General features: G+C 47.4%; 1 protein-coding gene and 1 long non-coding RNA gene across 2 annotated transcripts in view; one reads left to right on the top strand and one right to left on the bottom strand.

Moving 5' to 3' along the window:
- The first annotated feature begins 338 nt into the window (after positions 1 to 338).
- Positions 339 to 21,802, top strand: part of CD5 (CD5 molecule) — a 25,991-nt gene continuing 4,527 nt past the window's right edge. The window contains exons 1-6 of the mRNA XM_025206931.1: positions 339 to 409; positions 15,587 to 15,625; positions 16,921 to 17,220; positions 17,312 to 17,371; positions 18,070 to 18,375; positions 21,301 to 21,585. Of these exons, the coding sequence (XP_025062716.1) occupies positions 355 to 409; positions 15,587 to 15,625; positions 16,921 to 17,220; positions 17,312 to 17,371; positions 18,070 to 18,375; positions 21,301 to 21,585 (1,045 nt within the window). The 5' untranslated portion in view covers positions 339 to 354. The remainder of the gene's footprint in view (positions 410 to 15,586; positions 15,626 to 16,920; positions 17,221 to 17,311; positions 17,372 to 18,069; positions 18,376 to 21,300; positions 21,586 to 21,802) is intronic.
- LOC112550671 lies at positions 18,104 to 21,400 on the bottom strand. The gene is made up of 3 exons (XR_003094624.1): positions 21,277 to 21,400; positions 19,595 to 19,667; positions 18,104 to 18,223 (listed from the first exon to the last, which is right to left on the bottom strand). It is a non-coding gene; the product is annotated as an uncharacterized LOC112550671 (long non-coding RNA).

Raw genomic sequence — 21,802 nt, 5'->3', positions numbered from 1 at the left:
CCCCAATCCTACAGTACCCCCAGTGATCACCTCCACCCCTCTGTCCCTGTTACAGGAATGCACTTGCTGGGGCTTGGGACCCCCTGACTGCAAAGAGACATGAGCACAAATTATACAGTGAGCTCTCTGAAATGCTCTCACAGTCTACATGATCCGGTGAGGAAGCTAGCAGGTTGGGCTTCAAACGAGTGAGACAATGACGCAGAAAACCACAGAGGGAGGAAAAACAGTCTGTTCCTCCTAGCCTTACCTCCTCCCCCCTGGCCTTCTCTTCCCTTCCCGTTCCACAAACGCCCTCTCATTCAGCCTCTCACTCACGGCTCAAGACCAGGGTGGAAGAGGAAGCGACCGGTCATGATGGGAGTCCAGCATCCGGCCTTCGCCCCATTGGTCTTGGTGGGGTTGCAGGGTGAGTACTTGAACTGAGCCACACTTCGTTACTGGAGTTTCCTCAGCAATGCTGCACCGGGGCTGTGCGGGACTCGCTCATCTCCAAGGCTTCACGCTCTTCTGAAGTGGGACACAGGCATGGAGCTGCCTGCTGGGCAGTGAAAAGGTCTACCTTGTCATAGCTTTGGTGTTCAGCAATTAAAATTAAAAAACAAAGCAGATCTCCCCAGCTGGTGTAAAGCAGCTTTTGCTCTACCAGAAAAAGGGCTGGATACCCAGATGGGAAAAATCTGTCTGGCTCCGTACATGTTGTTTGCTGCTGAGGATTAGGCCTAAAGAACGTTTGCTGCTTCTTAACAATCATTGACTCGATCAACTCCTTTGCTTTGTTGCGTGCCATGATAGCGATGATACGTCTTATTTATAGGCCAACCAGATAAGCTTTGTGATTTACCAGTAGATAGATAAAGATTAAAAGACCAGGACAAAAGAAACCATATAGGTTAAGAACAGCAGCCTTTAAAATGAGTGTAGCGCTGTCAGTGAAACCAACCTGTTATCCGGCAATGCACCTTTTGAAATAAACCGGGTTCATAGACTTTTGAAGTAATTATGTTGGTGGATAGATTTAAATTGGCACTGATTTCACTGGCACTCGACAAATTTAAATCAGTTGAGAAGCAGGTGCAGCAACTCTTATTTGCACAGCGCTTAACACAACAGGCCTTAATCAATGACCAGGCCTTATAGCTCCTATCGCAGGGGCCCTGAGCTGGACAAGAGTCCCTGTTGTATTACAGTTACAGTTTAGGCCAGCATTTGAGTAAAGAGAAGGGACATGGACAATCACAGTGCAAAACCAGAACCGCTGCAACACAAAGGTTTAATATAGTATTATACAGTATGTTGTGAGCCTTGGAAAGCGGGCAGAAGCCAAATTTGAGATATGGAAAAGTGAAATGAGTTTCTCTAGATTTGTTTTATACTGGATAGGACAAGACTGTTTGGAACATACTAATGAGAGAGGAGAAACCCCTCGGCATGGGTTTTGTGACTTGGCCAGCTTTCTGGGCTCTGAGTGCATCCATCAGGGTTTGCACCTCTTGCCCTTTGTGTCTCGGGGTGGGATCGTGATTATTCCCCCCCAACTTAAAGGAGGGCACAGTTAAACCACCCTGCTTATTGCCATGAGGGCCATACCTCGGGACCTCGAGGCACCTGTGTCACTTCCTGATTGGGGACTGTTGCCGTAGCATAGCGTACTTTATTTAGCAGTTAGAACGAACTACTCAAAGAAAGGGATTTTGGATCAACAGGCTCTGAGTATGTCTGCTTTGGGGTTTGTGTATGCATGGATTTATTCCGGAACAGCTATAATTATTTAAAGCTGAATTCCTGAATAAAGCAACATGTTGGCCCTCTTTGAAGGACAGTTAGAAACCAACTCCTTCTGAAGTCCTGCTGTCCCATAATGACTGGCCAGGCAGGCCTGGGTCCCCCTGCCTCCCGCACAGATCATTGGTCTGAGCTTGCCTTGGTCTGATTTGTCGCTGCATCCCCAAAGCAATCCTTTCCATGTCATGCCAGGGTTCTTCTAGGAGGCTGAAACTGGGGAGGTGGGGGGCACGGACATCAGCCCTTTCTAGCTAAACTTGTCCCACACGCTTGGAGACAGTCTGTCTTCTGAACTTCTTATTCTGGGACCCTTCATGGCTCTTAAATGGAGGCTGATAAGTAACCATCTTGAACCACCTCCTCCTTCCAGCCTAACCTTGGTGAGACGCAGATAAGGCTGAACATTCATACAGAAAATGCCATCCCCATAGCCAGGCCAACACACAGTATTAACAAAGTACAATGTAAGGTCAAAGGTTGTCGCAAGCCTAAGGGTCCGTCTGGCTAGTGTAGTTAAGATGGGCCAGTTTCTGTCGCCAGTGGCAGGCAGGGCAGTGATGTGGCTAGTGTCAAGTCCAGCTACCTTTGACTCCTCAGCCTCAATGTCCAGGTGCCCACATACCTGTCTTTGGCATAAAATGAGAGCAAGGTTTGAACATGCTTCTCAAGAGCTTTTGGGAGACACCTTATTCCTTTCCATCAACGAAGTGCTCCAAGACACTCCATGTCCACAACAGCACCATAGGTAAATTGGCTTTCCTCTTCCTCACATCACCAATGTATTGTGTCCCAACCACCAGTCTAATTCAAATAATAAATGCCTTAGGCAAGGGAGCACATATTACTGTATTCTTTGGGTAGGGCTGATTGTGCTGCCAGGGCTTAATATACGCCTAATGAACGGCATCACTGAAAGTAGTACCTGGGAAATGAATCCTACCCTGCCCCCAGAAGGTAGACCAAAGGGTGCTTGGACAAGAGGTGAACAAATAAGTCTTTTCCATCTCTTCCCTCCAGAACCAACACATACAGTGCTGTAACAACTAAGTTTGGCACCTGGGGCAAAGCCCACAGCAGCAGCCCGCCCTCGCCCCATGCACAGATCCAGGGGGTACATCATCCTCCCAAGCTTGCCGAGGAGTGCACACAGTGGCGGGAGCCACCCTTTCCCCCTCCCTGTGCCCCCCACAAAAAATGAGCCACATGCGGCTCTGTCCCGCACCCTGCCCCGGCTGGGCAGCGCCTGTTGGCACCCTTTCACTTCAGCACCCGGGGGGGGGTTGCCCCGCTCACCCCACCCTTGTTACAGCACTGAACGCATATGTCATTATTCAGTCCCTGCAGAAGTAGAATCTCCATTGATTGAGTGTGAATCAGAATATTGTAGCTCCGCACCAGTCAGGAGGTAGCCAACAGACTTCAGTGGGAATTTTTCCAGAGTAGGAATGGAGTAAGGATTTCAGGGCAATCAAAAAACTTCTCCCAGCTACACCTCAGCTGGAGAAGATAGAAGAAATATTTCATCTGATGCAGACAAGGCAGGCTTGGGTGGGAGATGTACGACTAGATAAAAATAACTGAACTCAAGCAGCCCCTTGGTCCACCCACTCTCAGCCAGTAACCAAGGCCTCTAAGGAAGGCAAGCCACTTTCCCATACGATGTTCCTCCATTTGCCATCCTCATAATACTTAAACACACAATTAGAGCTCTAATCTCCTTATGGCCCAGGATAGGCTGTCTCAGAAAGTGGGGTCAAACACATGCAGGCCCGGGCACAGAGGAGGGATGGGACTGGTCACTGCCTCAGCATCACCCTGCACAAGCTTTTTATCCACCGGGGCTAAAAAAATAATCCTGTTGCTGCAGTCATTCAGCCTAGGATCAGATTCTGCCCTCCCCCCGAGAAGTGTCCAAGGGAGTCTATAGCGCTCTCCTTGTATGAGTGATGCAAGCAGCTCTTAATGCCTAATTCTAACATGCCCTTAAGCCAGCCTTGCAAAACCCACCAGGAAGATTTTCTAGACCAGGCACCAAATCTGCTCGTTGCCTTCGCAGATTCTAACAAAAGGAAAATAGCGATTATATTGTGTTCCTCCCCTCCAAACAAAGCAAAGCAAAATTGCTGTCCTAAGAGGCGCCAAAATCTTCACATCTGCATTAATAGAATAAATAAGAATAGTAATGATCACCGCCATGCGAGGTCACCTGTTTGTCTGTTGATTCTTCTGTTGTGTAGAGGAGATTACAGCCATATTGTGTGAGGCATCGTACACACACTCACTTAAAAAAGAGATGGTCCCTACCCTAAGAACTTACCAGTTTATGTCTGCGCTGCAAACAAGCAGAGCTATGGCAGTTAGGAGTGATTTTTTTTACCGATATTGCTGTACCAGTACAATCTCAAGTATGGACACAGTAAAAATAACAATGCAACAAGGCTTTTATCTTCAGGGAGTGGTAACCCAACATACCCAAGTCATCTTAACCCATGCAGCGAAGTTGTGTAAAAAGTTATTACAGAATAATATATGGTAATAATATTACTGTGTTTAATCAAGTCTAAAATGAGGTCCCCCCCACCAGCAGCATGGGGGAAAAAGCCCTTCATCTTATAATTGCATACAAGAAAACATAATTCAATACATCATCTATCATAAAACTGCTGCCAGAAGCAACATGTGCTCAGTAACAGAAACCAACTATAAAGTTGATTAGATGCAGCCAACACTAAGCATGTCTGTAAAATGCATGGGCCATATTCAGTAAATATGCTGATGGAAACCGTGTGTGTGTGTGTGTGTGTGTGTGTGTGTGTGTGTGTGTGTGTCCCTAAAAAAAATAGCAGTTGCTCCCCTAGGAGGGAACAAGCACTGGGCATGGAGGTACTGTAATACCAGGCCAATGCTTGGAAAGGCTGGAGCAAGTTCCAACACCCTCCCCAGTAGCAAACATGCTCATGGGAACCTACCACAAGGATAGGTCACTACAACCCATCTAAACAAGATAAAATGCTCATTGTGCTCAGTCCCCATGTATTTTGATTTCCTCTTTACTCCCACAGATGAGCTGTGCTTTTCTTTCTCATTTCCAGTGATTCCTGTTTCTTCACAAGTTTTAAATGGGCATGTCTACACAAGACGTTTACTGTAGAGTTGACTAATTAGCTCTGCAGTAAACATCTTGTGTCTATACGTGCAGAGCTATTAAGCTGGAGCAGTACCGTGGCAAGGAAGTTTGGCGCCCAGGGCAAAGCCCGCAGTGGCAGCCTGCTCTCTCCCCACACACAGATCCGGGGGGCACACCCCCCATGCTTGCCCAGGAGTGTACACAGTGATGGGAGCCACCCTCTCCCCATCCCCGTGCCCCCCAAAATGAGCCGCTCGCAGTTCCATCCTGCACACTGCTGCAGCTGGGCAGCGCCTGTTGTCACCCCTTCGCTTTGGTACCCCAGGTGGTCACCCCACTTGCCCCCCCCCTTGCTATGACACTGGACTGGAGTAAACTAATAAACTCTGAAGGAGGGTAGTACTTGTAAATACAAGTACTATCCTGCCACAGAGTTTTTTATTTTACAGCAGCACACATGTAGATGCTGGGGTACGAGGGTGCTTCATTGAAGGGCTGCCTGATGGCTAGCCCCGCAGTAAGCAGGCAGCCCCGCACTGAAGCTCCCTCGTGTCCTAGCCATCCTCTCTGCAGCACGCTGAGCCAGGTTGGAGCAGCCTCGGGCTGGCAGGCTGAGCTCTGGGGCCCCCTGCTAGGCGGGGCTGCTCCTATACGGCTCAATGTGCTTTGGTCCCGGGCACACATTTAAACGGCACGCCCAAGGGCAATAAACTCTGGTGCAATAAGTGCATCAGTTCTGTATGAACTAACTCTATGAGTGCCTCCAATAATTTGTCTATATGCAAATTAGTAAAGGTATGTTTATTTCAAAATCAGTATTTTGAAATTTGCCCTTCATTTCCATGTGTTTTGGGAGAGCAGGTTCTGACAATATGGGGAGGAGGGACTGTAGGGAGAAGAAGTTGGGGGGCAGAAGGCAAGGGGGCTACCTGACTGCCCCCCTCTGTCCCCCCTTTATTTTCCCTGTTCTAGCAGTGACTGGGAGGGACAAATTCAAGGCAAACCTCCAAAAATTAGATTCTATACCTGAACAATTATAACAAATGTATTTTTTCCGTATATAGAATCTAATTGGGGGGTCATCTTGTATTCAATTAAACACAGTAGTAACACTAATAGCAATGCTAATGCTAACATTAATACTAATACATTTCACGGGTGATGGAAAGAGAAGCCTTATCGTCATCAGCAACATCATAAATATCTAGCCTTTACACAGTGTAGATCTCAAAGTACACAGATCTGCCCCTTATCAATGTATGTTATTACACTCTCCCTACAGGAATAGCTATACTAGTATGGCTATTATACATATATAGCTATATAACTATCATTATATATTATAGTCATATAGCTATTAGTGTCTTTATATTGACATGACAGTGTTTACACTAGTAGGGATGTGCTGCTTTGACTACACCAACATAAATAAAGTGACAGCTTTTGTGGGTTGACGGGGTAATTATCTTCTAGGCACGCTGGGCAATCTCTGAGGCAATAGCTACTCATGTGGCCTGAATAAAATGCATAGCATAATGCGGTCTCAATCTCTACATGGTATCTTTAAGCCCAACAGCAACAGTAATAGAATAGGCCCAGAATGGTTTAAAAATGCATGATAGTTCAGCCACAAGATACCGACTTAATGCAGAACTTGGGTGAAATTTAATGGCCTCTGTTACATTAGATGGTCTTGGTACTCCTGTCTGGCTTGAAAGACAATCATCATCATGATCATCACTCTGTGAGTGATCAGGCATAACAGACAGGATTTGGCTGTTTATGGACCGTCATGTTCTGCACATGCACCAGTACATGCCGTGAACCTAAAAGTAACCGTTATCTCCAGAAAGGTTATCTTGAAACCATCTTGCATATTGAGACACCAACTAGACCTCCAAGAATCCAGCTGACTCCAACTTTAGGGTGAAATATTGCCAGCTCATAGACCCTCATACCAGCCCGGCAGACCATGACATGAATCACAGACAGTACCATGACAAGGAAGTTTGGCACCTGGGACAAAACCTGCAGCAGCAGCCCACCCTTGCCCTGTACACAGATCTGGGGGGCACTCCCTCCCCCCCCCCATGCTTGCCCAGGAGTGCACACAGCAGCAGGAGTCACCCTCCCCCTGTCCCCACACCCCCCCAGACAAGCTGTTTGCAGCTCCGTCCCACACCCCACCCCAATTGGACAGCGCCTGTTGGCGCCCCTTCACTTCAGCACCTGGGGCGGTCTCCCTGATGCCCCTCACCCCCCCTTGCTATGGCACTGATCACAGAAAACTAACTTCTTTAAACTATAGAAATTCGTGGAGGGGAAGGTTAAAGGAATAGGATTAGGTGTAAATGTGTGCACAGCTTAGATGCTAGAAGGCACTATAAAATGTCACAGGGGACAGAATTGGAAAACAGTGTGATAGAAGGTAACAGTAGCATTGGATATTACAGGTATTTAGGAATTCTTCAAAAGGAAAACGTATGTGATGAAGAACTGAGCAAAATGTTGAAGAAAGAGCGCTTTGGGGTTAACAACAGTTTTTAAAGCAAAGTTCAATAAACAAAATATAGTTAAGGCAAGAAACACACATGCCATTCCCTCTATTATCATTCTGCTGCTGTACTAAATTGGGCAAGGATTCACTTCAATTGAAAGTGAGCAGGAGAACAAAGAGGAAGGTAGCACAGTGTAAAGTAAAGAACAAACTCAAAAGTGGAAAATCCCTAGCTTGACAGGAAGGGTGGAAGAAAAGGACTGAGAGCATTCAAGGATGTTATGGACTGGGTGTGTGAGACAACAGCAAACTACATGAGAGACTAAAAATGGACTCTCTGGATCTTGGATCAGCTTCCAAACTAAATAAGGAATCAACTGTAACTGAGTGTAAGTCACTGGACAGACAGCAACAAGAGACACTTAGGCAGCAATGGGTGTAAAAATAACTCCCCAGAGACCTCTGTAGAAAAACTCAGGAAACGTAGTCGATTCTAAGTGGTTTGCTAAAGGAGGACTGAAAAGAGAAACTGAGGATCTAGCTACAGTCAGGCAGGATCAGGTTTTTCACACAAAATACATTCCAGCAAGGACAGATTGAAGGAAAATGTAAGTTCAGAATGCAGGATGGGTGGCCAGGGCCCAGAGACTCAGTCATATCATAAGGAGATTTATCAACTTGATCAGAGATGAGCATAAAATACAATATAACAAAGCTGGTAGCATTGTGTGTTGGGTGCTCTGCAGGAAGTACAGAGTGTGAATAGGAAGGAAGCATTACTATCGTAAGCCAGACAAAATTACAACAAATAAGCGCATAATGGGACTTTTTTAGACATTGGTGTTCATGAACCATGTTCTGGAAGACCAGTACAGTGATTGTAAAAAGCAGGAGGGGAGAGTGTTTTGTTATGAACACCACTTAGCCATTCGATAAGAATGTTCTGTTGGAAATACAAGAAAAGATTGACAGATACTATCAGTAAGGGCACAAATTAAAGAAAACCTGTGGCATGAAAAGCCTAAGCATAATACCAACAGTGTGTGGTGCACTGGAGATATCAAAAAAGTAATGTGTAAATAGGAATTGGATCTATTATCAGACCCTGGGTCCTCCAGAAAGCAGCATTTATAGACACCTCTAACATCCTGAGGAAGATGGTAACATTTTAAATTCATGGATGTTTTTGCTTAGCTAGACATGCATTCATGACTGTATTCCTCCTGAAATCACCAGTAGCAGATCCAAGAATGGAGTAAGGAGGCTCCCCGCCCCCCTAGACACCTTTTGGCTGTGCTGCCCATGCACAGTGAACTCTGCACTCACTGCCTGATCAGCATGGGCTTCTGTCCTCCATGGGCACTTGTACATGCAATGGAGGTTTAATCCTTCAGGCTGCATTATATGCTCCCTAAATTGAAACGGTGAGTTTTTAATTGAAACCTACCCCATTGCTGTATATCCATGATTGTCCCGGTGGCTGCAGGTGCCTGCTGAAGGCAGAAACGGTGAGGGGCCCGATCCTTTTTTTTTTTTTTTTGGCAGAGCCTACCCACCTCTCCTGCAGCCAGGAGGCCATTAATCTGCACTATTAATCTGTCATCTTGGCCCCTGGCTGCAGGAGAGGCAAACAGGCTCTGTTGAAAAAAACCAAAAGGATCGGGCCGCTTGCTGCTTCTGTCTTCAGCAGGTTCCTACAGCTAGCAAGATGTCTGGGGCCACCCAGGAGCAGGCTGGCTTGCCCTTGGGGCAGTGCAAAGAGGTTGCAGGAGGTCATCTGGGTTTGCTGGCAGCTGGAGAAAGTGGTGGGGATAGTACACAGGGTGTGGGGCCTCCTGGGCAGGCTGCTAGCTAGCCAGGTGCTGCCCCAGCTCAGAGGCACCCGATACAACGCTTCCCTGAGCCTGCACAGGCTTCCAGTGCCCCATGCACTGTCCCTGCTACCTTCTCCAGCCACCAGCACACCTAGCCACCCTCCTGCCACCTCCCTACGCTGTTTCAGGGGCAAGCTGGGTGTGCTGGCAGCTGGAGAAGGTGGTGGGGACAGAGCATGGGGTGCTGGAAGCCCAGTCGGGCTTGAGGAAGCATTGGATCATGCGCCTCCAAGCTGGGGCAGCACCCGGCCAGCTAGTAGCCTGCCTGGGCAGCCCCATGCCATGCGCACCACCCCAGCCACCTTCTCTGGCCACCAACAAACCCAGCCACCCTCCTGTTGCATCCCCACGCTTCCCCAGGGGCAAACCAGCCCATTCCTTGGCAGCCCCAGCCATGCTACCAGCCGCAGAAGCCTGCTGAAGGCAGAAACGGCAAGGGGCCCAATCCTTTTTTCTGCAGAGCCTACCTACCTCTCCTGTGGCTGGGGGACAAGCTGACGAATGGCTGCAACATTCCAACTGCAACATTGCAAACTCAACAATGCAAACTCATTTTAAACCCCCAAAACTCGGGTACGTGTAATGTGCGATGCCATTAAGCTACACAAAGGGAAATTTTCATCATGTGTACATCATGACATTGTCACATGTACAAGCGCCCCGCATGAACAGTGAGCTCTGAACTGACCAGTTGATGGGGTTGGGTCTGGCTGGAGCCCCTGCTTTCAGAGCCCAGGGAGTGAAAGCTGCTGCTGTTCTCCCTGCTTCTTGCTCTCCCTCCCCACTGAATTCAGCAGCAGAGGAAAAAAGGAAATGCACGATAGCAGCAGTGCTCCCGGGCTTCAAAGTTTTGTGAAAACAGAAGCTGTGGCCAGACCTCATGCCGAGAGCTCATGTGCGGCACAGGTATTATTACTATACTTCCAAGGGTGGATTCAAAGGGGATGTGGCCACATTGCCACATCCCCTTTGAAACCACCTTTGGAAGTATAGTAATAATAATAAATATTATTATCATTGTTGTTGCTATAGGTAATGGAGATAATGACGTAACTACTTAGAACTCTATGTATCTGAAGTACTGCACAAACTAACTCATCTTTGTTGCGTTCTCCTGAATGTTTCCTATCTCAGCACTGTCTTTCTTGCAGCAAGACAATCAAATGTGGATGTTGTGCTCCAGGTCTTGTTCTGATATTTGGTCCTTCTAATATGTTTTGTCTTCATCTCTCTCCCTTGACTTTCAACAAAGTGTCCATTATTTTGTATTGTTTTGACACAGACAGAGTATCAAGTATGTCAGACTAATTAACTCAGACCAGGCTGATTTGGCAGAAGGCCAAGGCCATTTCCACCCTGAGGTAGTCCCTTGACTTATAGCTTACCAAAGAGGACCCACTGGACAAGATTCCCGAAGTGGTTTTGCATGCCTTGATCTTTGGTTGACCAACCTGAAATACTTTAAAAGGGATCAGGTTTCCAAACAATAAATTCTCAGACTTTTCTGAAAATTAAGCCCCTTGAAGTCATCTCCTGTAAGAAACCCAAATTACTAGCCTTACTGAAAATCTTTGCCAGCAAGTCTAAAGAAGCAAATCATTTCATCATTGCTACTCCTTGAAATAGATTCATTCACAGAGCTCTTCTATAGTAAGTCACACTATTGCAAAGAGCTAGCCCAAGGTGCTACAACCTCTTTAAAACCCATGTTAAGGAGATTATAGTCCAGATCTTCACCTGATGCAAATGAGCATAGCCTCAGCTATTCTAAGGGAGCTATAGTGGTTCACTCTAGCTAGGGGTCTGGTCCCTTGACTAGGATGGAGCTGTGCCACTTTGTTCATCTGTCATTTAAAAAAAATCTAAGAGTTTAGTGCTCAAGTTTGACATGATCTGAAAAGTGCGTGGGAAAGTGGCCCCTTCCTCATGTCTTTGCATTGGTCTTGTCCTCTAGGCCCTGCACAGCCAGATGCAGGCTGGCCATAGTTCTGTTCTGATTCCCCCATTACAAACACAATTGCCAACTCCTTTCTAGCTCTATAATCCTGATGCCTGGTGACAGCAATTACACTGAAGGCTGGAAAAGCCAATCCCACTTGGAGTCAGGGGCCCAGCACTGCAACATGTGTAGATCCCCCTAGTGACTTCAACAGGAAACTATTTGATAGGCCTTTTGCTGACCCTTGATCAAAATAGCCTCTGATCAGCAGGTGAATCAGACCATGTGAGATGCTTGGAACACTCCCTGTAGCATGCATTGATCAGGATCAGTGTCCTTCTCTGCCAGTCCAATCTCTTTCAAAGTGGTGTAGAGCCTTCTGGAGGCCCTTGCCTGCCCCTGCTGACTTTCTTCAAACTGGCTTCAAGCCATTCCTTTGTCTTGCTGCCCACTCCCTCTGGACAGCCCCATAATTTCCCATTAAAAGCTCTGAAGAATCCCTCTCCCTCCCTCCCCTGCCCCTCGCTGTATGCCCTGCCATCCATCTTAATTAGCACAGAATGACTCTAAGAAGAAAATTAACTTCTCTGTACCCTGGTCTACTTTCAGTTGACCACAAGACAGCATATGCTGAAAGCACTCATGTTGCTGCCATCTCACATCTAATGTTTTTGAACAAGCTACAGTTGAGTTCACCTTTTAATGGGAATTTTGCTTTGGTGTTAATATCTCTGGGTCCACGTGGGGAGAAAACAGGGAGATTTGAACTTAGGATCTTCAGCCCTAAGAATATAAGCAGCTACCTCTGCCAACTCTGACAGTCACGTCAACTCTCTGTGCTTCTATCTCTGTCTGCCTTGTCTGTTTATAGTGAGGGCTCTTTGGAACAGAACCAGTCTCTTGCCATGCGCTCATAGAACACATCCAGACAAATGTGGTTGTGCGGTATGCGGCAGCACCATAGACCGCATGGTCCAGTGTTCTCTGTGCTGCAAGAGCCGGCTGCCCAAGCATGCAGTGCTCCATATTTTTTTCTGCAGTGTTTTTTGACCCCTGGATATCCAGGGGTAAAAATAAAAAAACACAGAAAAAATTTACAAACGGAGTAGCACACGCTCAGGCAGCATGCACTGCTGAAAAGTGGAGCAGAGCCGTGCTGCAGCTGCCAGCTGGGCTGCACCCAGCAAGATCGCCATGGCTGCAGGACCCCAGGTAAGGCTGCTAGGGCCAACACAGTGCTGGCCCCAGCCTCTGTTACCTCACCCAGGGTAACTTGCTGCATGCCAAAGTGCACATAGCTTGGGCATTCCCCAGGGACAAGTAGCAGCGGCACAAGGTGCACTGCTGCTACTTGTCCTCAGGGAACCAAATGTCCATGCATGTGTGCTTGCAGCAGCTCGAATAGGAGCAGCACAAATTTGTGCCAGAGATTTTTGCCTCAGCACACGTGCCTGAACATGCACTGTGGGGCAAGTTGTGCCACTTGGGGCAAACTGACCCTTCCCAGCTCCTCCCACATCTGCAGCCAGGGGGACCTGAGGGCTGGGGCCAGCACCTGTGCTGGCTCCAGCAGTATAAAAAGCTGCCCTGGCTAGCAGCTCAGGGCTAGTTGCTCTTGGGAGCTTCTGAGACCCAGCCAGTTGACATATGAGGACACTAGCCTGCCCATGCCAGCTGGACTGCAGCAGCAGCCTTGACCTACAGTGGCCCCTGTACCCTCTACCCACTGCAGCAGTATGGCAGTGGGGGCTGCTGCCTGGCTGCAGCCTGCTGCCACCTGTGACAGCATCTGCCCCCTTGGCGCTGCAGCCCCATATCCGCACACCTGCCAGACCTGGATGGGGACCTCAAGGCCACCTGGGCTGTGGCATGGGCACTGTAGCAGAGCCATCTGCACCTCTGAGCCAGCTGCTAGTGGGCCATGGCTGTGCAGTTGGCCTTTGTGTGGCACTGCTGCCATGTATACCCCCACCCTGCCATCTGGGCAACTATCACCTGGAAGATGTCCGCAGTGTGGTGGCCTGCTTTGAACTGTCAAAGCATGTCCTCCTGGCCCTGAGCAGGCTCCTCTGCCTGGATCCTGCCACTTGCCTCACTAGCAGGAATCCTGGTGTTCTCTATTTAAACCTGCAAATTCTCTGATAAAAAAAATCCCAAATTCACTCATTAAAAACCCCCAAAATCCATGTTCTTCCACAATTAAAACAAAAGACCACTCACTCTCTCTCTATATATATATATCTATATCTATATATAACCATACAGAGAGACAGAGAGAGAGAGAGAGAGATCAGTTGGGTAATGTTTTATTGATATATTTACAATTTTAAAACAATTTGGAAGCCTACCAGTGCCTCTATCTAATAAAATAAATTCTAAATATCTATATGCTTTGATGTTTGTTTTTGGTTTTCTTATCATAGAAAAATCAGAGCTCCCCTGACCCCTTCACTAACCAGGATGTGGGAACAGGTGCCCCTGCAGCCACAGCTCCTGCCAGCAGGTCTTATCCTGTCTGGCAGCTGGGCAAACTGGGTGTGATTGGGGGATGTGGGGTTTGCAGGAGTGGGATGGGAAGGGGTGTGGGTGGGTGTGGGGGGGATGTGGGTAGGTGTGGGGGAATGTGGGGTTTGTGAGGGGATTCAAGGGGGGGCCACCACATGCCCGCCCTCTCCCCCCCCACCACGATGCACAGCCTCCAGCGCTGGCAGCAGCAGCCAACCAGGCCATCAGGGCGGTCATGGCCCACCGTAGGCACAGCCCTGTGGCTGTGCATCACAGCCTGACCCTCAAGGAGAATGGGCCTGGCCCAACCCAACCCAGCCTGGCCTGCCCTGCTAGCACGCATCTTTGGACAGCAGCTGCAGGTGGTGGCAGGAGCCATCCCAGTCCTGTCCAAAGGCACACTAGTGGGGCAGGCCAGGTCAGGGAAGGTTGGGCCTGTGCGCTGCAGGGTGGGGGCAGGCATGTGGGAGCCTCCTGACAGGCCCTACACACCCAACTTCCACACACACCCAACCTCTCCCCGCATACACTCACCCATACACCCCACATCCACAAACCCCACCAGAAACCACACAGCCCCTCCACCCCAGTCCCTGCTTACCTGGGACAGAGCCTCGGTCTGGGTCACACCACAGCCTTGCCCTGCTCCTGTTTGCCCCAGCACACTGAGGCAGAGTGCTGGGGCAGCACGGGTACCATAGAGATGCTCTAGTCAGATGCCAGAGTGTCTCTGGAGGACTCAGTCTCCGGTTGCCTCAGGACACACTACAGGACCATGCCCTGCACCGCTTTTTTCTGGGTGTTTTTTTTTTGATACCTGGAAATCCAGGTATCAAATTTAGAGCCCATGCTGCAATTATGCAGTGCAGGGAACATTTTTTTGTTCTTAGCGTGCCTCTTGCAGCATCTCAAACTGGTTTGAGATGCCACAACAAGCACGTGCGCATTCGTCTGGACGTGCCCATACGGTACTCAGTGAAATAGAGTCATCATTTGAACTATACTGGTATAGGTGAAACAGCACAACTCCACTAGCAGAGACTAAATAATCATTGTGATGTACAGATACTTATACCTATTCTTGTATGCAAAGGCTATTAAAAGATGTATCTCTATGGTGGCATCCAGGTGTTTTTTTCACACAAATAATTGATCTGAAGATCCATCTGTGCCTAACAGCCTTAGGCTAGTATGGCTAAGGCACAGCAGTTTCTGTAGCCAGGGGCACTCAGGGGAGTGACTTGGTCGGCACCACATCCACCACTTTTGACTTCCCAACCTGAATGACCAGGTACCTATGTATGGCTGTCAGCTGGGGGTAGCCCTTGGCACACATCCAACTCACAGCTTGAGCTCACAGCTCTGTAGATGTAGCAAGATGCTTTCACCACTCTTCTATCACCCTACCATTCTGCTAATTAATAAGATCACAGTAAATAATAATAATAGTGGAGCAGAGGGCTAAATGGCATCATTGCCAGCTTCAGCATTTAGGACAACTGACATGGGCCTGGTAAGGAATGAAGTTGTGCTGATCTTAATAAAGAGAGGGGATATGGTGTGACCTATTAGAGTCCCTTTGTTTCTGAGTCACGTGGATTCTCAACCAGCTCTGTTTGGAGAGTGCACTCTTCATTCGGACATTGTCATCAGAGAATAATAGAGGCTCCCCTAAAAATGTTACAGAGAAGGAAAACAGAATGTGTAGTGGAGGTACTTCTGGAAGAAAACAGATCTCAGCATGAACAGCACTAAGAACCAGATGCCAAGGGGGAAGAGGGCAACAGTAGCTGCCTGGAGAGAAGCAGGTTTAATACAAAGCCATGGTTGCCCACCTCATTGTTCTCTTCTCTTTGCAGTGCTTTTTGGTCATGGTGGAGAAGGCAAGATCCCCACAGGTCAGTGCATCTGTCAAAGCTTCTTTTAGGCCATGTTGATCTCTGGTGTGGAATAAAATCCAATTAGGCAGCCGTCAGTTTAATTAGCTTGTCAGCACCAGACATAACAGGCTTAATGCTCTTGGCTACCATATGGGAGACTTGTGTTTGATTCCTGGCCCTGGCATGTTGATGTCTGCAGGATTATTTTGCAATAAGGCCTAGCTAGCCAGTCTATCCACCCCTACTCATGGCCCTCAAAGGGCCCAGGGCCTCCTTGTACTTGAGAAATCTTTGGGGGTGGGGGATTGGCCAAGGAGTCTGGAATCTGATGACTATACACACCCTGCACCACACACAGCACACACATTTTGCCTATGTAAGGGAAGTTCCGCCAAAGTTCCCCACCTTTGCAATTATTAATTCAGTTACACTGGGGTTAGCAGTTTTGGGAGCCTTAACACAGATATACCACTTAGAGGTGTAGTGAGGCAGCCCTGTGCTCAGGGGGAGTTGTGACACACGGAGCAACACAGGCTATTTGAGAGGGCAGAGGGGCGAGGGTGATAGTGTAGTCAGCTGCCACTATGGCAGCAGCTATTTTCCTACCCTGGTTGCACGCCACCCTTTTATTAAGTTGCTGGTACTGCTAGCTGCTCTGGGGGCTTTTAGCATCATGTCTTGACAGGCAGTTGTAATGGACACAGTGCTTCAAACATCAGCAGCAGTGGGGCAAGCCATTTACCCTGGGGCTCTCAATGTCACTAATTTCATGGAGCTGGAAGAGAATTAGCAGTATTTCCTTAGTGTGGACAAGGCTCGACTCACACAGACACAGACACACTTCTATCCACACAAGTGTGCATACACACTCAGACACTCATTGACTTCTACACATTTCTAACACGCAAACACAATAAGCGCCATTTCCTTCCTGCTTTATTTCACAAAACAGCCTCTGACATTTCAGATAGGGCTGGAGCAAAAGGGCCAGAAAGGAGACAGAGTGAGCACACAGGCTGTCCTCACTGCACAAAATACATCTTAGTCACAGTGTGTTAACCATACTGTAATAACAATCCTATTCTAAAATCCTAGGGGAAAAACAGCTCTGTCACTTTTGCCATAGAGTAGTTAAATAAGGTCAACATTTCACTCTTGGTGTTGGTGGACATTATCCACATGTACAAAAACATGCCTTTTCTGGCAGCGAAGATGAAGTAAAAAAAAGTGAAGCAGACAACAAGGAGTGTGTGTACGAGAGATAGATACCAACAGGTGTGCTTTTGGCTAACGCATCTTTGTTTTCTCAGTAGAGCTGGATGTGAGACTCATCGGCACTGGCGACAATTGTTCGGGGCTGCTGGAGTTTAAAAATACAAGCAGCTGGGAGAGAGTTTGTGCCAGCCCATGGAATAGGAAAAATAATGAACTGGTCTGCAGGCAGCTGGGCTGTGGCTTATCTTCTCATGAGTTCTCAAAAGTTTATGTTTCAGTTTCTGGAACAGGACCAGCGATTGCTGTGTCCTGCTCATATAATGCGAATGCTCTGAAAGATTGCAAACCACAGAAATCCAACTGCACTCAACATCAGTATGCGTTTGTTATTTGCAATAGTAAGTATAACCCACCCTTATCACTTAGAACTTTTGCCTGAGACTGGGTATTCTCCCTGCTAAAATATTCTGCGAATCCTTATCATTTTAGGACCAGAAAAAATCAATACTTCACCACCGACTCGATCACTACCCACGCCAAAACCCACAGGTAAGAAATTCCATATGTCCAGTTTCCTGTAACCTGTTTGAATTCACATCCATTCTACAGAGAGAGTTGGTTTTAATTTACCACAATTGAAGCTGATTGTTAGGCAAGAAGCTGCAGGAAATCAGATGAGCCCTGAGTGAAATTAATATGAATCAGATCAAAGCAAACACTTTGTAAAGAAAGATGACAACCGGTGAAACTCACTAGTGCAGGAGGCCATGGAGTCAAACAATGTGGCAGGATTTTTAAGAGGAATGGATGGTCTTATGGTCACTCCTTATATCTGCAATGATGCCCAATAAAATGGACAGAGAGACAGACAGATAGACAGACATTTTCAATTAAATGTACACTTTAATTACATATGAAAATTCTGGTTGACAGCTATATTACTCAACAGGGACAGAGCAGTACCTCCAGATGATAGGTGGAGAACACACCCAGCTGATATCCCATATGGGTCGTGTGTAGCTGAGATGTTGTAATGAGGAAGGTGGTGGGGAGGAAATCTGCTCTCAGTGCAGATTCACTGCACTGCAAACCCAGGTTTTGTCCTCTCCTAAGGTCTTCATGGAAATCTGCACAGCTGGGGTCTGCTGGATTGACAGCTGGGGTCTGAAGACAGCAGTGGAAAGGCATGACAATGGTGTTAGTAAGTTACATGCTGTGGTTACTCTTCCATCTCTGTTCTTCTCCAGGCGCTCCCAAACTGCGACTGGCAGAGGGTAAGTTCACCTGCTCAGGGATTGTGGAGCTGTACAAGGAAGGTCACTGGGGAACAGTGGAGTCACGTCCAGAAGACCAGAAAGAGCTAGCCAGGATCATCTGCTCAAAATTGGGCTGTGGAGATCCCTTAAATGAAGGTGAAGAATTGAAAGCGGGAGGCCAGCATTTACCTGTGCATTGGACTATGGTGACACCTTGCAGTGTGGACGCTATTTGGGAGTGTTTCAACAGAACCAGACCCTCTTTGAACAAAAAGCCAGCCTCCGTCTTTTGCTCTGGTGAGTGAGATGATCTCAGGACAGTGGAGTAATGTTCCTTTTGCTTTCATAGTTTCATAGTTTCTAGGGTTGTAAGGGACCTGAACAGATCATCAAGTCTGACCCCCTGCCCTGGGTAGGAACGAGTGCTGGGATCATAATACCCCAGCCAAATATCTATCCAACCTCCTCTTGAAGAACCCCAACGTAGTGGAGAGCACCACCTCCCTTAGGAGCCCATTCCAGAGTCTGTCAGCCCTAACCATAAAGTAATGCCTCTTGATATCAAGCCTGAACCTGCTCTCAATCAATTTGTGGCCATTATTCCTTGTTATCTCAGGTGGTGCCCAGGGAAACAGAGCACCTCACCTATTTTCTGCTGGTCTCCCCTGGTGAGTTTATAGACAGCCACCAGATCCCCTCAGTCTTCTCTTGTGGAGGCTGAATAGATTCAGGCCCTTTAGTCTATCTTTGTAGGGCCTGGTCTGCTGCCTCCTGACCATGCGAGTGGCCCTCCTCTGGACCCTCTCAAGGTTAGTCACATCTCTCTTGAAGTGCAGTGCCCAGAACTGGATGCAGTACTCCAAATGCAGCCTGACCAGCACTGCATAGAGGGGAAGGATCACCTCCCTGGATCTGCTTGTGATGCATGAGAAGGTGTGGTTAGCCTTACTGACCGCTTCTTCGCATTGGTGGCTCATATCCATCCTGAAGTCAACAATGACTCCAAGATCCCTTTCAGCCACTGTGTTGTTGAGAAGGGTGTTCCCCAGCCTGTAGGTGTGATGCTGGTTCCTTCTCCCTAGATGCAGCACCTTGCACTTGTCTGCGTTGAATTCCATCCTATTCTCATCCACCCACCTCTGTAACCTGTCTAGATCTAGCTAGATTCTGTCCCTCCCCTCCAGCGTGCTCACCTCATCCCACAACTTGGTGTCATCAGCGAATTTGGACAGTGTGCTTTCCACACCCACATCCAAGTCGCTGATACAGAAGTTGAATAGCACAGGACTGAGGACTGAGCCCTGGGGAACTCCACTGCCCACATCCCTCCTCCCTTCTTTCCTCTTCCCTTCTTTAACCTTTAGTCCAGAAAGGCTGAACCATCCTGGCAGCTCAGTTATTGCTATAGTGAACAGAGTTATATATGTAAAGAGTTATGTACAGAGTGAATGTAAATTATGGAAGGAACTGAATTAAACCCTTCAAAAATGATCCTATTTCCTTTGTCCATGCTTACCTCTGTCCTTGGCTTGCCATCGGTTTTAACCTTGATCTTTTCATTTTCTCCTTCATCCTTCATTCCTGCCAAGCTGAAAGTGCCAAGATTGCCATTACTTTTCAGTACAATGGCATCCTCCCACGTTAGGCTTATGTTCAAACTTAAAAAAAAATACATTTCATGCTTTATTTTTGGTAATAACTACTCCTTATCCTGAGAAATTTCCTGCTTTGGCACTGCAAATAGTGCAGGGCAATCCTGTAGAAATATGCTTCAGGACGAAATGCAGTGTAGTGCAAATCCTCTGCGATACAATGCCATATGATGTTCCATAGAATTGCCATCTCCTGTGATACAGTACAATATAATACAGCACAGCTTTAATAATCATACTCTGTGGGTGTGTCTACATGAGACCCTGACTGCAGAATAGACTAATTAGTTCTGCGGTAAACATTTCATGCATTTACACGAGCACCTCTATTAGGCTGGAGTAAATTAATTAGCTCCACAGCAGGACAGTACCTTTAAATACAAGTACTATCCTGCTGCAGAGTTTTTTACTTCACAGCAGTGTGTGTGTAGACACTGACGCAGTTGGCTGGGGCATGAGGGTGCTTTAGTGCAGGGGCTGCCTGCCAACTAGCCCCACACTGGAGCATCCTGGTGCCCCAGCCATCCACTCTGCACCATGTTGAGCAGGGTAGAGCAGCCCTGGGCTGACAAACTGATCCCCCAGGGCCCCCTGCCAGCTGGGGCTGCTCCAACCCAGCTCAACATGCTGCAGTCCTAGGCACACGTTCAAACAGCATGCCCAGGAGCAATAAACTCTGGTGCAATAAGTGTCAGAGTTTATTGCTTCACATTAATTGCATGTGTAGATGTGCCCTATATGTCACTAATACCTTTACGTGGATTATCTCCAAGCAGTTTTTGAAGAATACTTATAATTTCCCTGTGAGGCAGGATGATTCCTGTTGTTATACAGAACAGGACTGGAGACATCAAGTGAGGTGCCCCAAGCCATGCAGTAAGTTAAGATTAAAACCCAGCTCTCCTGGTTCCCCAGCCTGCAATGGAAGCAGCAGGCCATAAAGTCACTGGAATGGGTAAAAGAATAGAAGGCTGCAGAATAAAGCCAGTTGATCCCAAAGCCTGTGAAAGGCAGCAGTCCCTGGGGTAGTATGATGGCTGTAATATTTAAAACATTAACTAAAAAGGATGAAACATTAGGCTGCCCATTCCTATTATTTGTATTAAAGTAGCACCTAAAGAGCACAGATTATATGAGGGCTCAGTTGTGCTAGGCACTGTATAGACTCTTGAGTGGGAGACAAATTCTGCCCCCAACAGTTTATGCCTAAATAGGCAGGACAGACTAAGGATAACAGGTGAAATAGGTCAAGTGAATTGCCTGAAAATAAATAGGAATTGGACTTGAGTCTCCTGAGTCCCATACACACTGGGCGTGTCTACATGCGCACTTTAATGCACATTAGCTTATTTTAATGAACATTAAAGCATCATAAAAAAACCATGCACTTTTGCTAATGTGCATAAAAATAGGCTAATGCGCCTTTTTCTAGTACCTCACAATGGAGGTACTAAATTTAATGGGCATTAGCAAAAGCGTGACACACCCACTGAACCAGGCTGCCTTTAGACAGTAATTCAGAAATCAGCCCACCATGAGGTCTCACCAGTCCCTGTTGTCTTTTTTTCAGGCTCCCAGCCAAAGGCAATGGAAAGGCTTGTAGATGGCCAGAGCCCCTGTGATGGGAACATTGAAGTCTTCCATGAGGGGAAGTGGGAAGTCCTTTGTGATAAGAATGAACACAGGCAACGTAGAGGAGAACAGATCTGCAAGGAGCTGCAGTGTGGGAACCTCTCATCCAGCGCTGAAGTCAAGGACCACAAAGTGGAGGGAATACACTGTCAGGAGGGGAGCTTCCATCTGTGTCACACCTTCCAAAGAAAGACCAAGAACTGCTTCAGAACCAGAATCGTGTGTAAGCCCACAGATAGCCAAACGTTTTAGAACGGCACTTGCTGCTTTGCATTAGAAAACAGGATTTTGGCTAGGGATGTAAATATCGTTTTAAAAATTAGTCATTTAAACTCTTCTAATTATATCAGTTAACTGTTTAACCAATAACGCATACCTACAGAGTAGCCAGCTCTGCTTGCCACAGGGTGAGACACATGCAGGCAACAAGTGGATCTCCT

The sequence above is a fragment of the Alligator sinensis genome, unplaced genomic scaffold (assembly GCF_000455745.1).
Source record: "Alligator sinensis unplaced genomic scaffold, ASM45574v1 scaffold437_1, whole genome shotgun sequence".
Taxonomy (NCBI): domain Eukaryota; kingdom Metazoa; phylum Chordata; order Crocodylia; family Alligatoridae; genus Alligator; species Alligator sinensis.
This window is presented reverse-complemented; position numbering and strand designations above follow the sequence as displayed.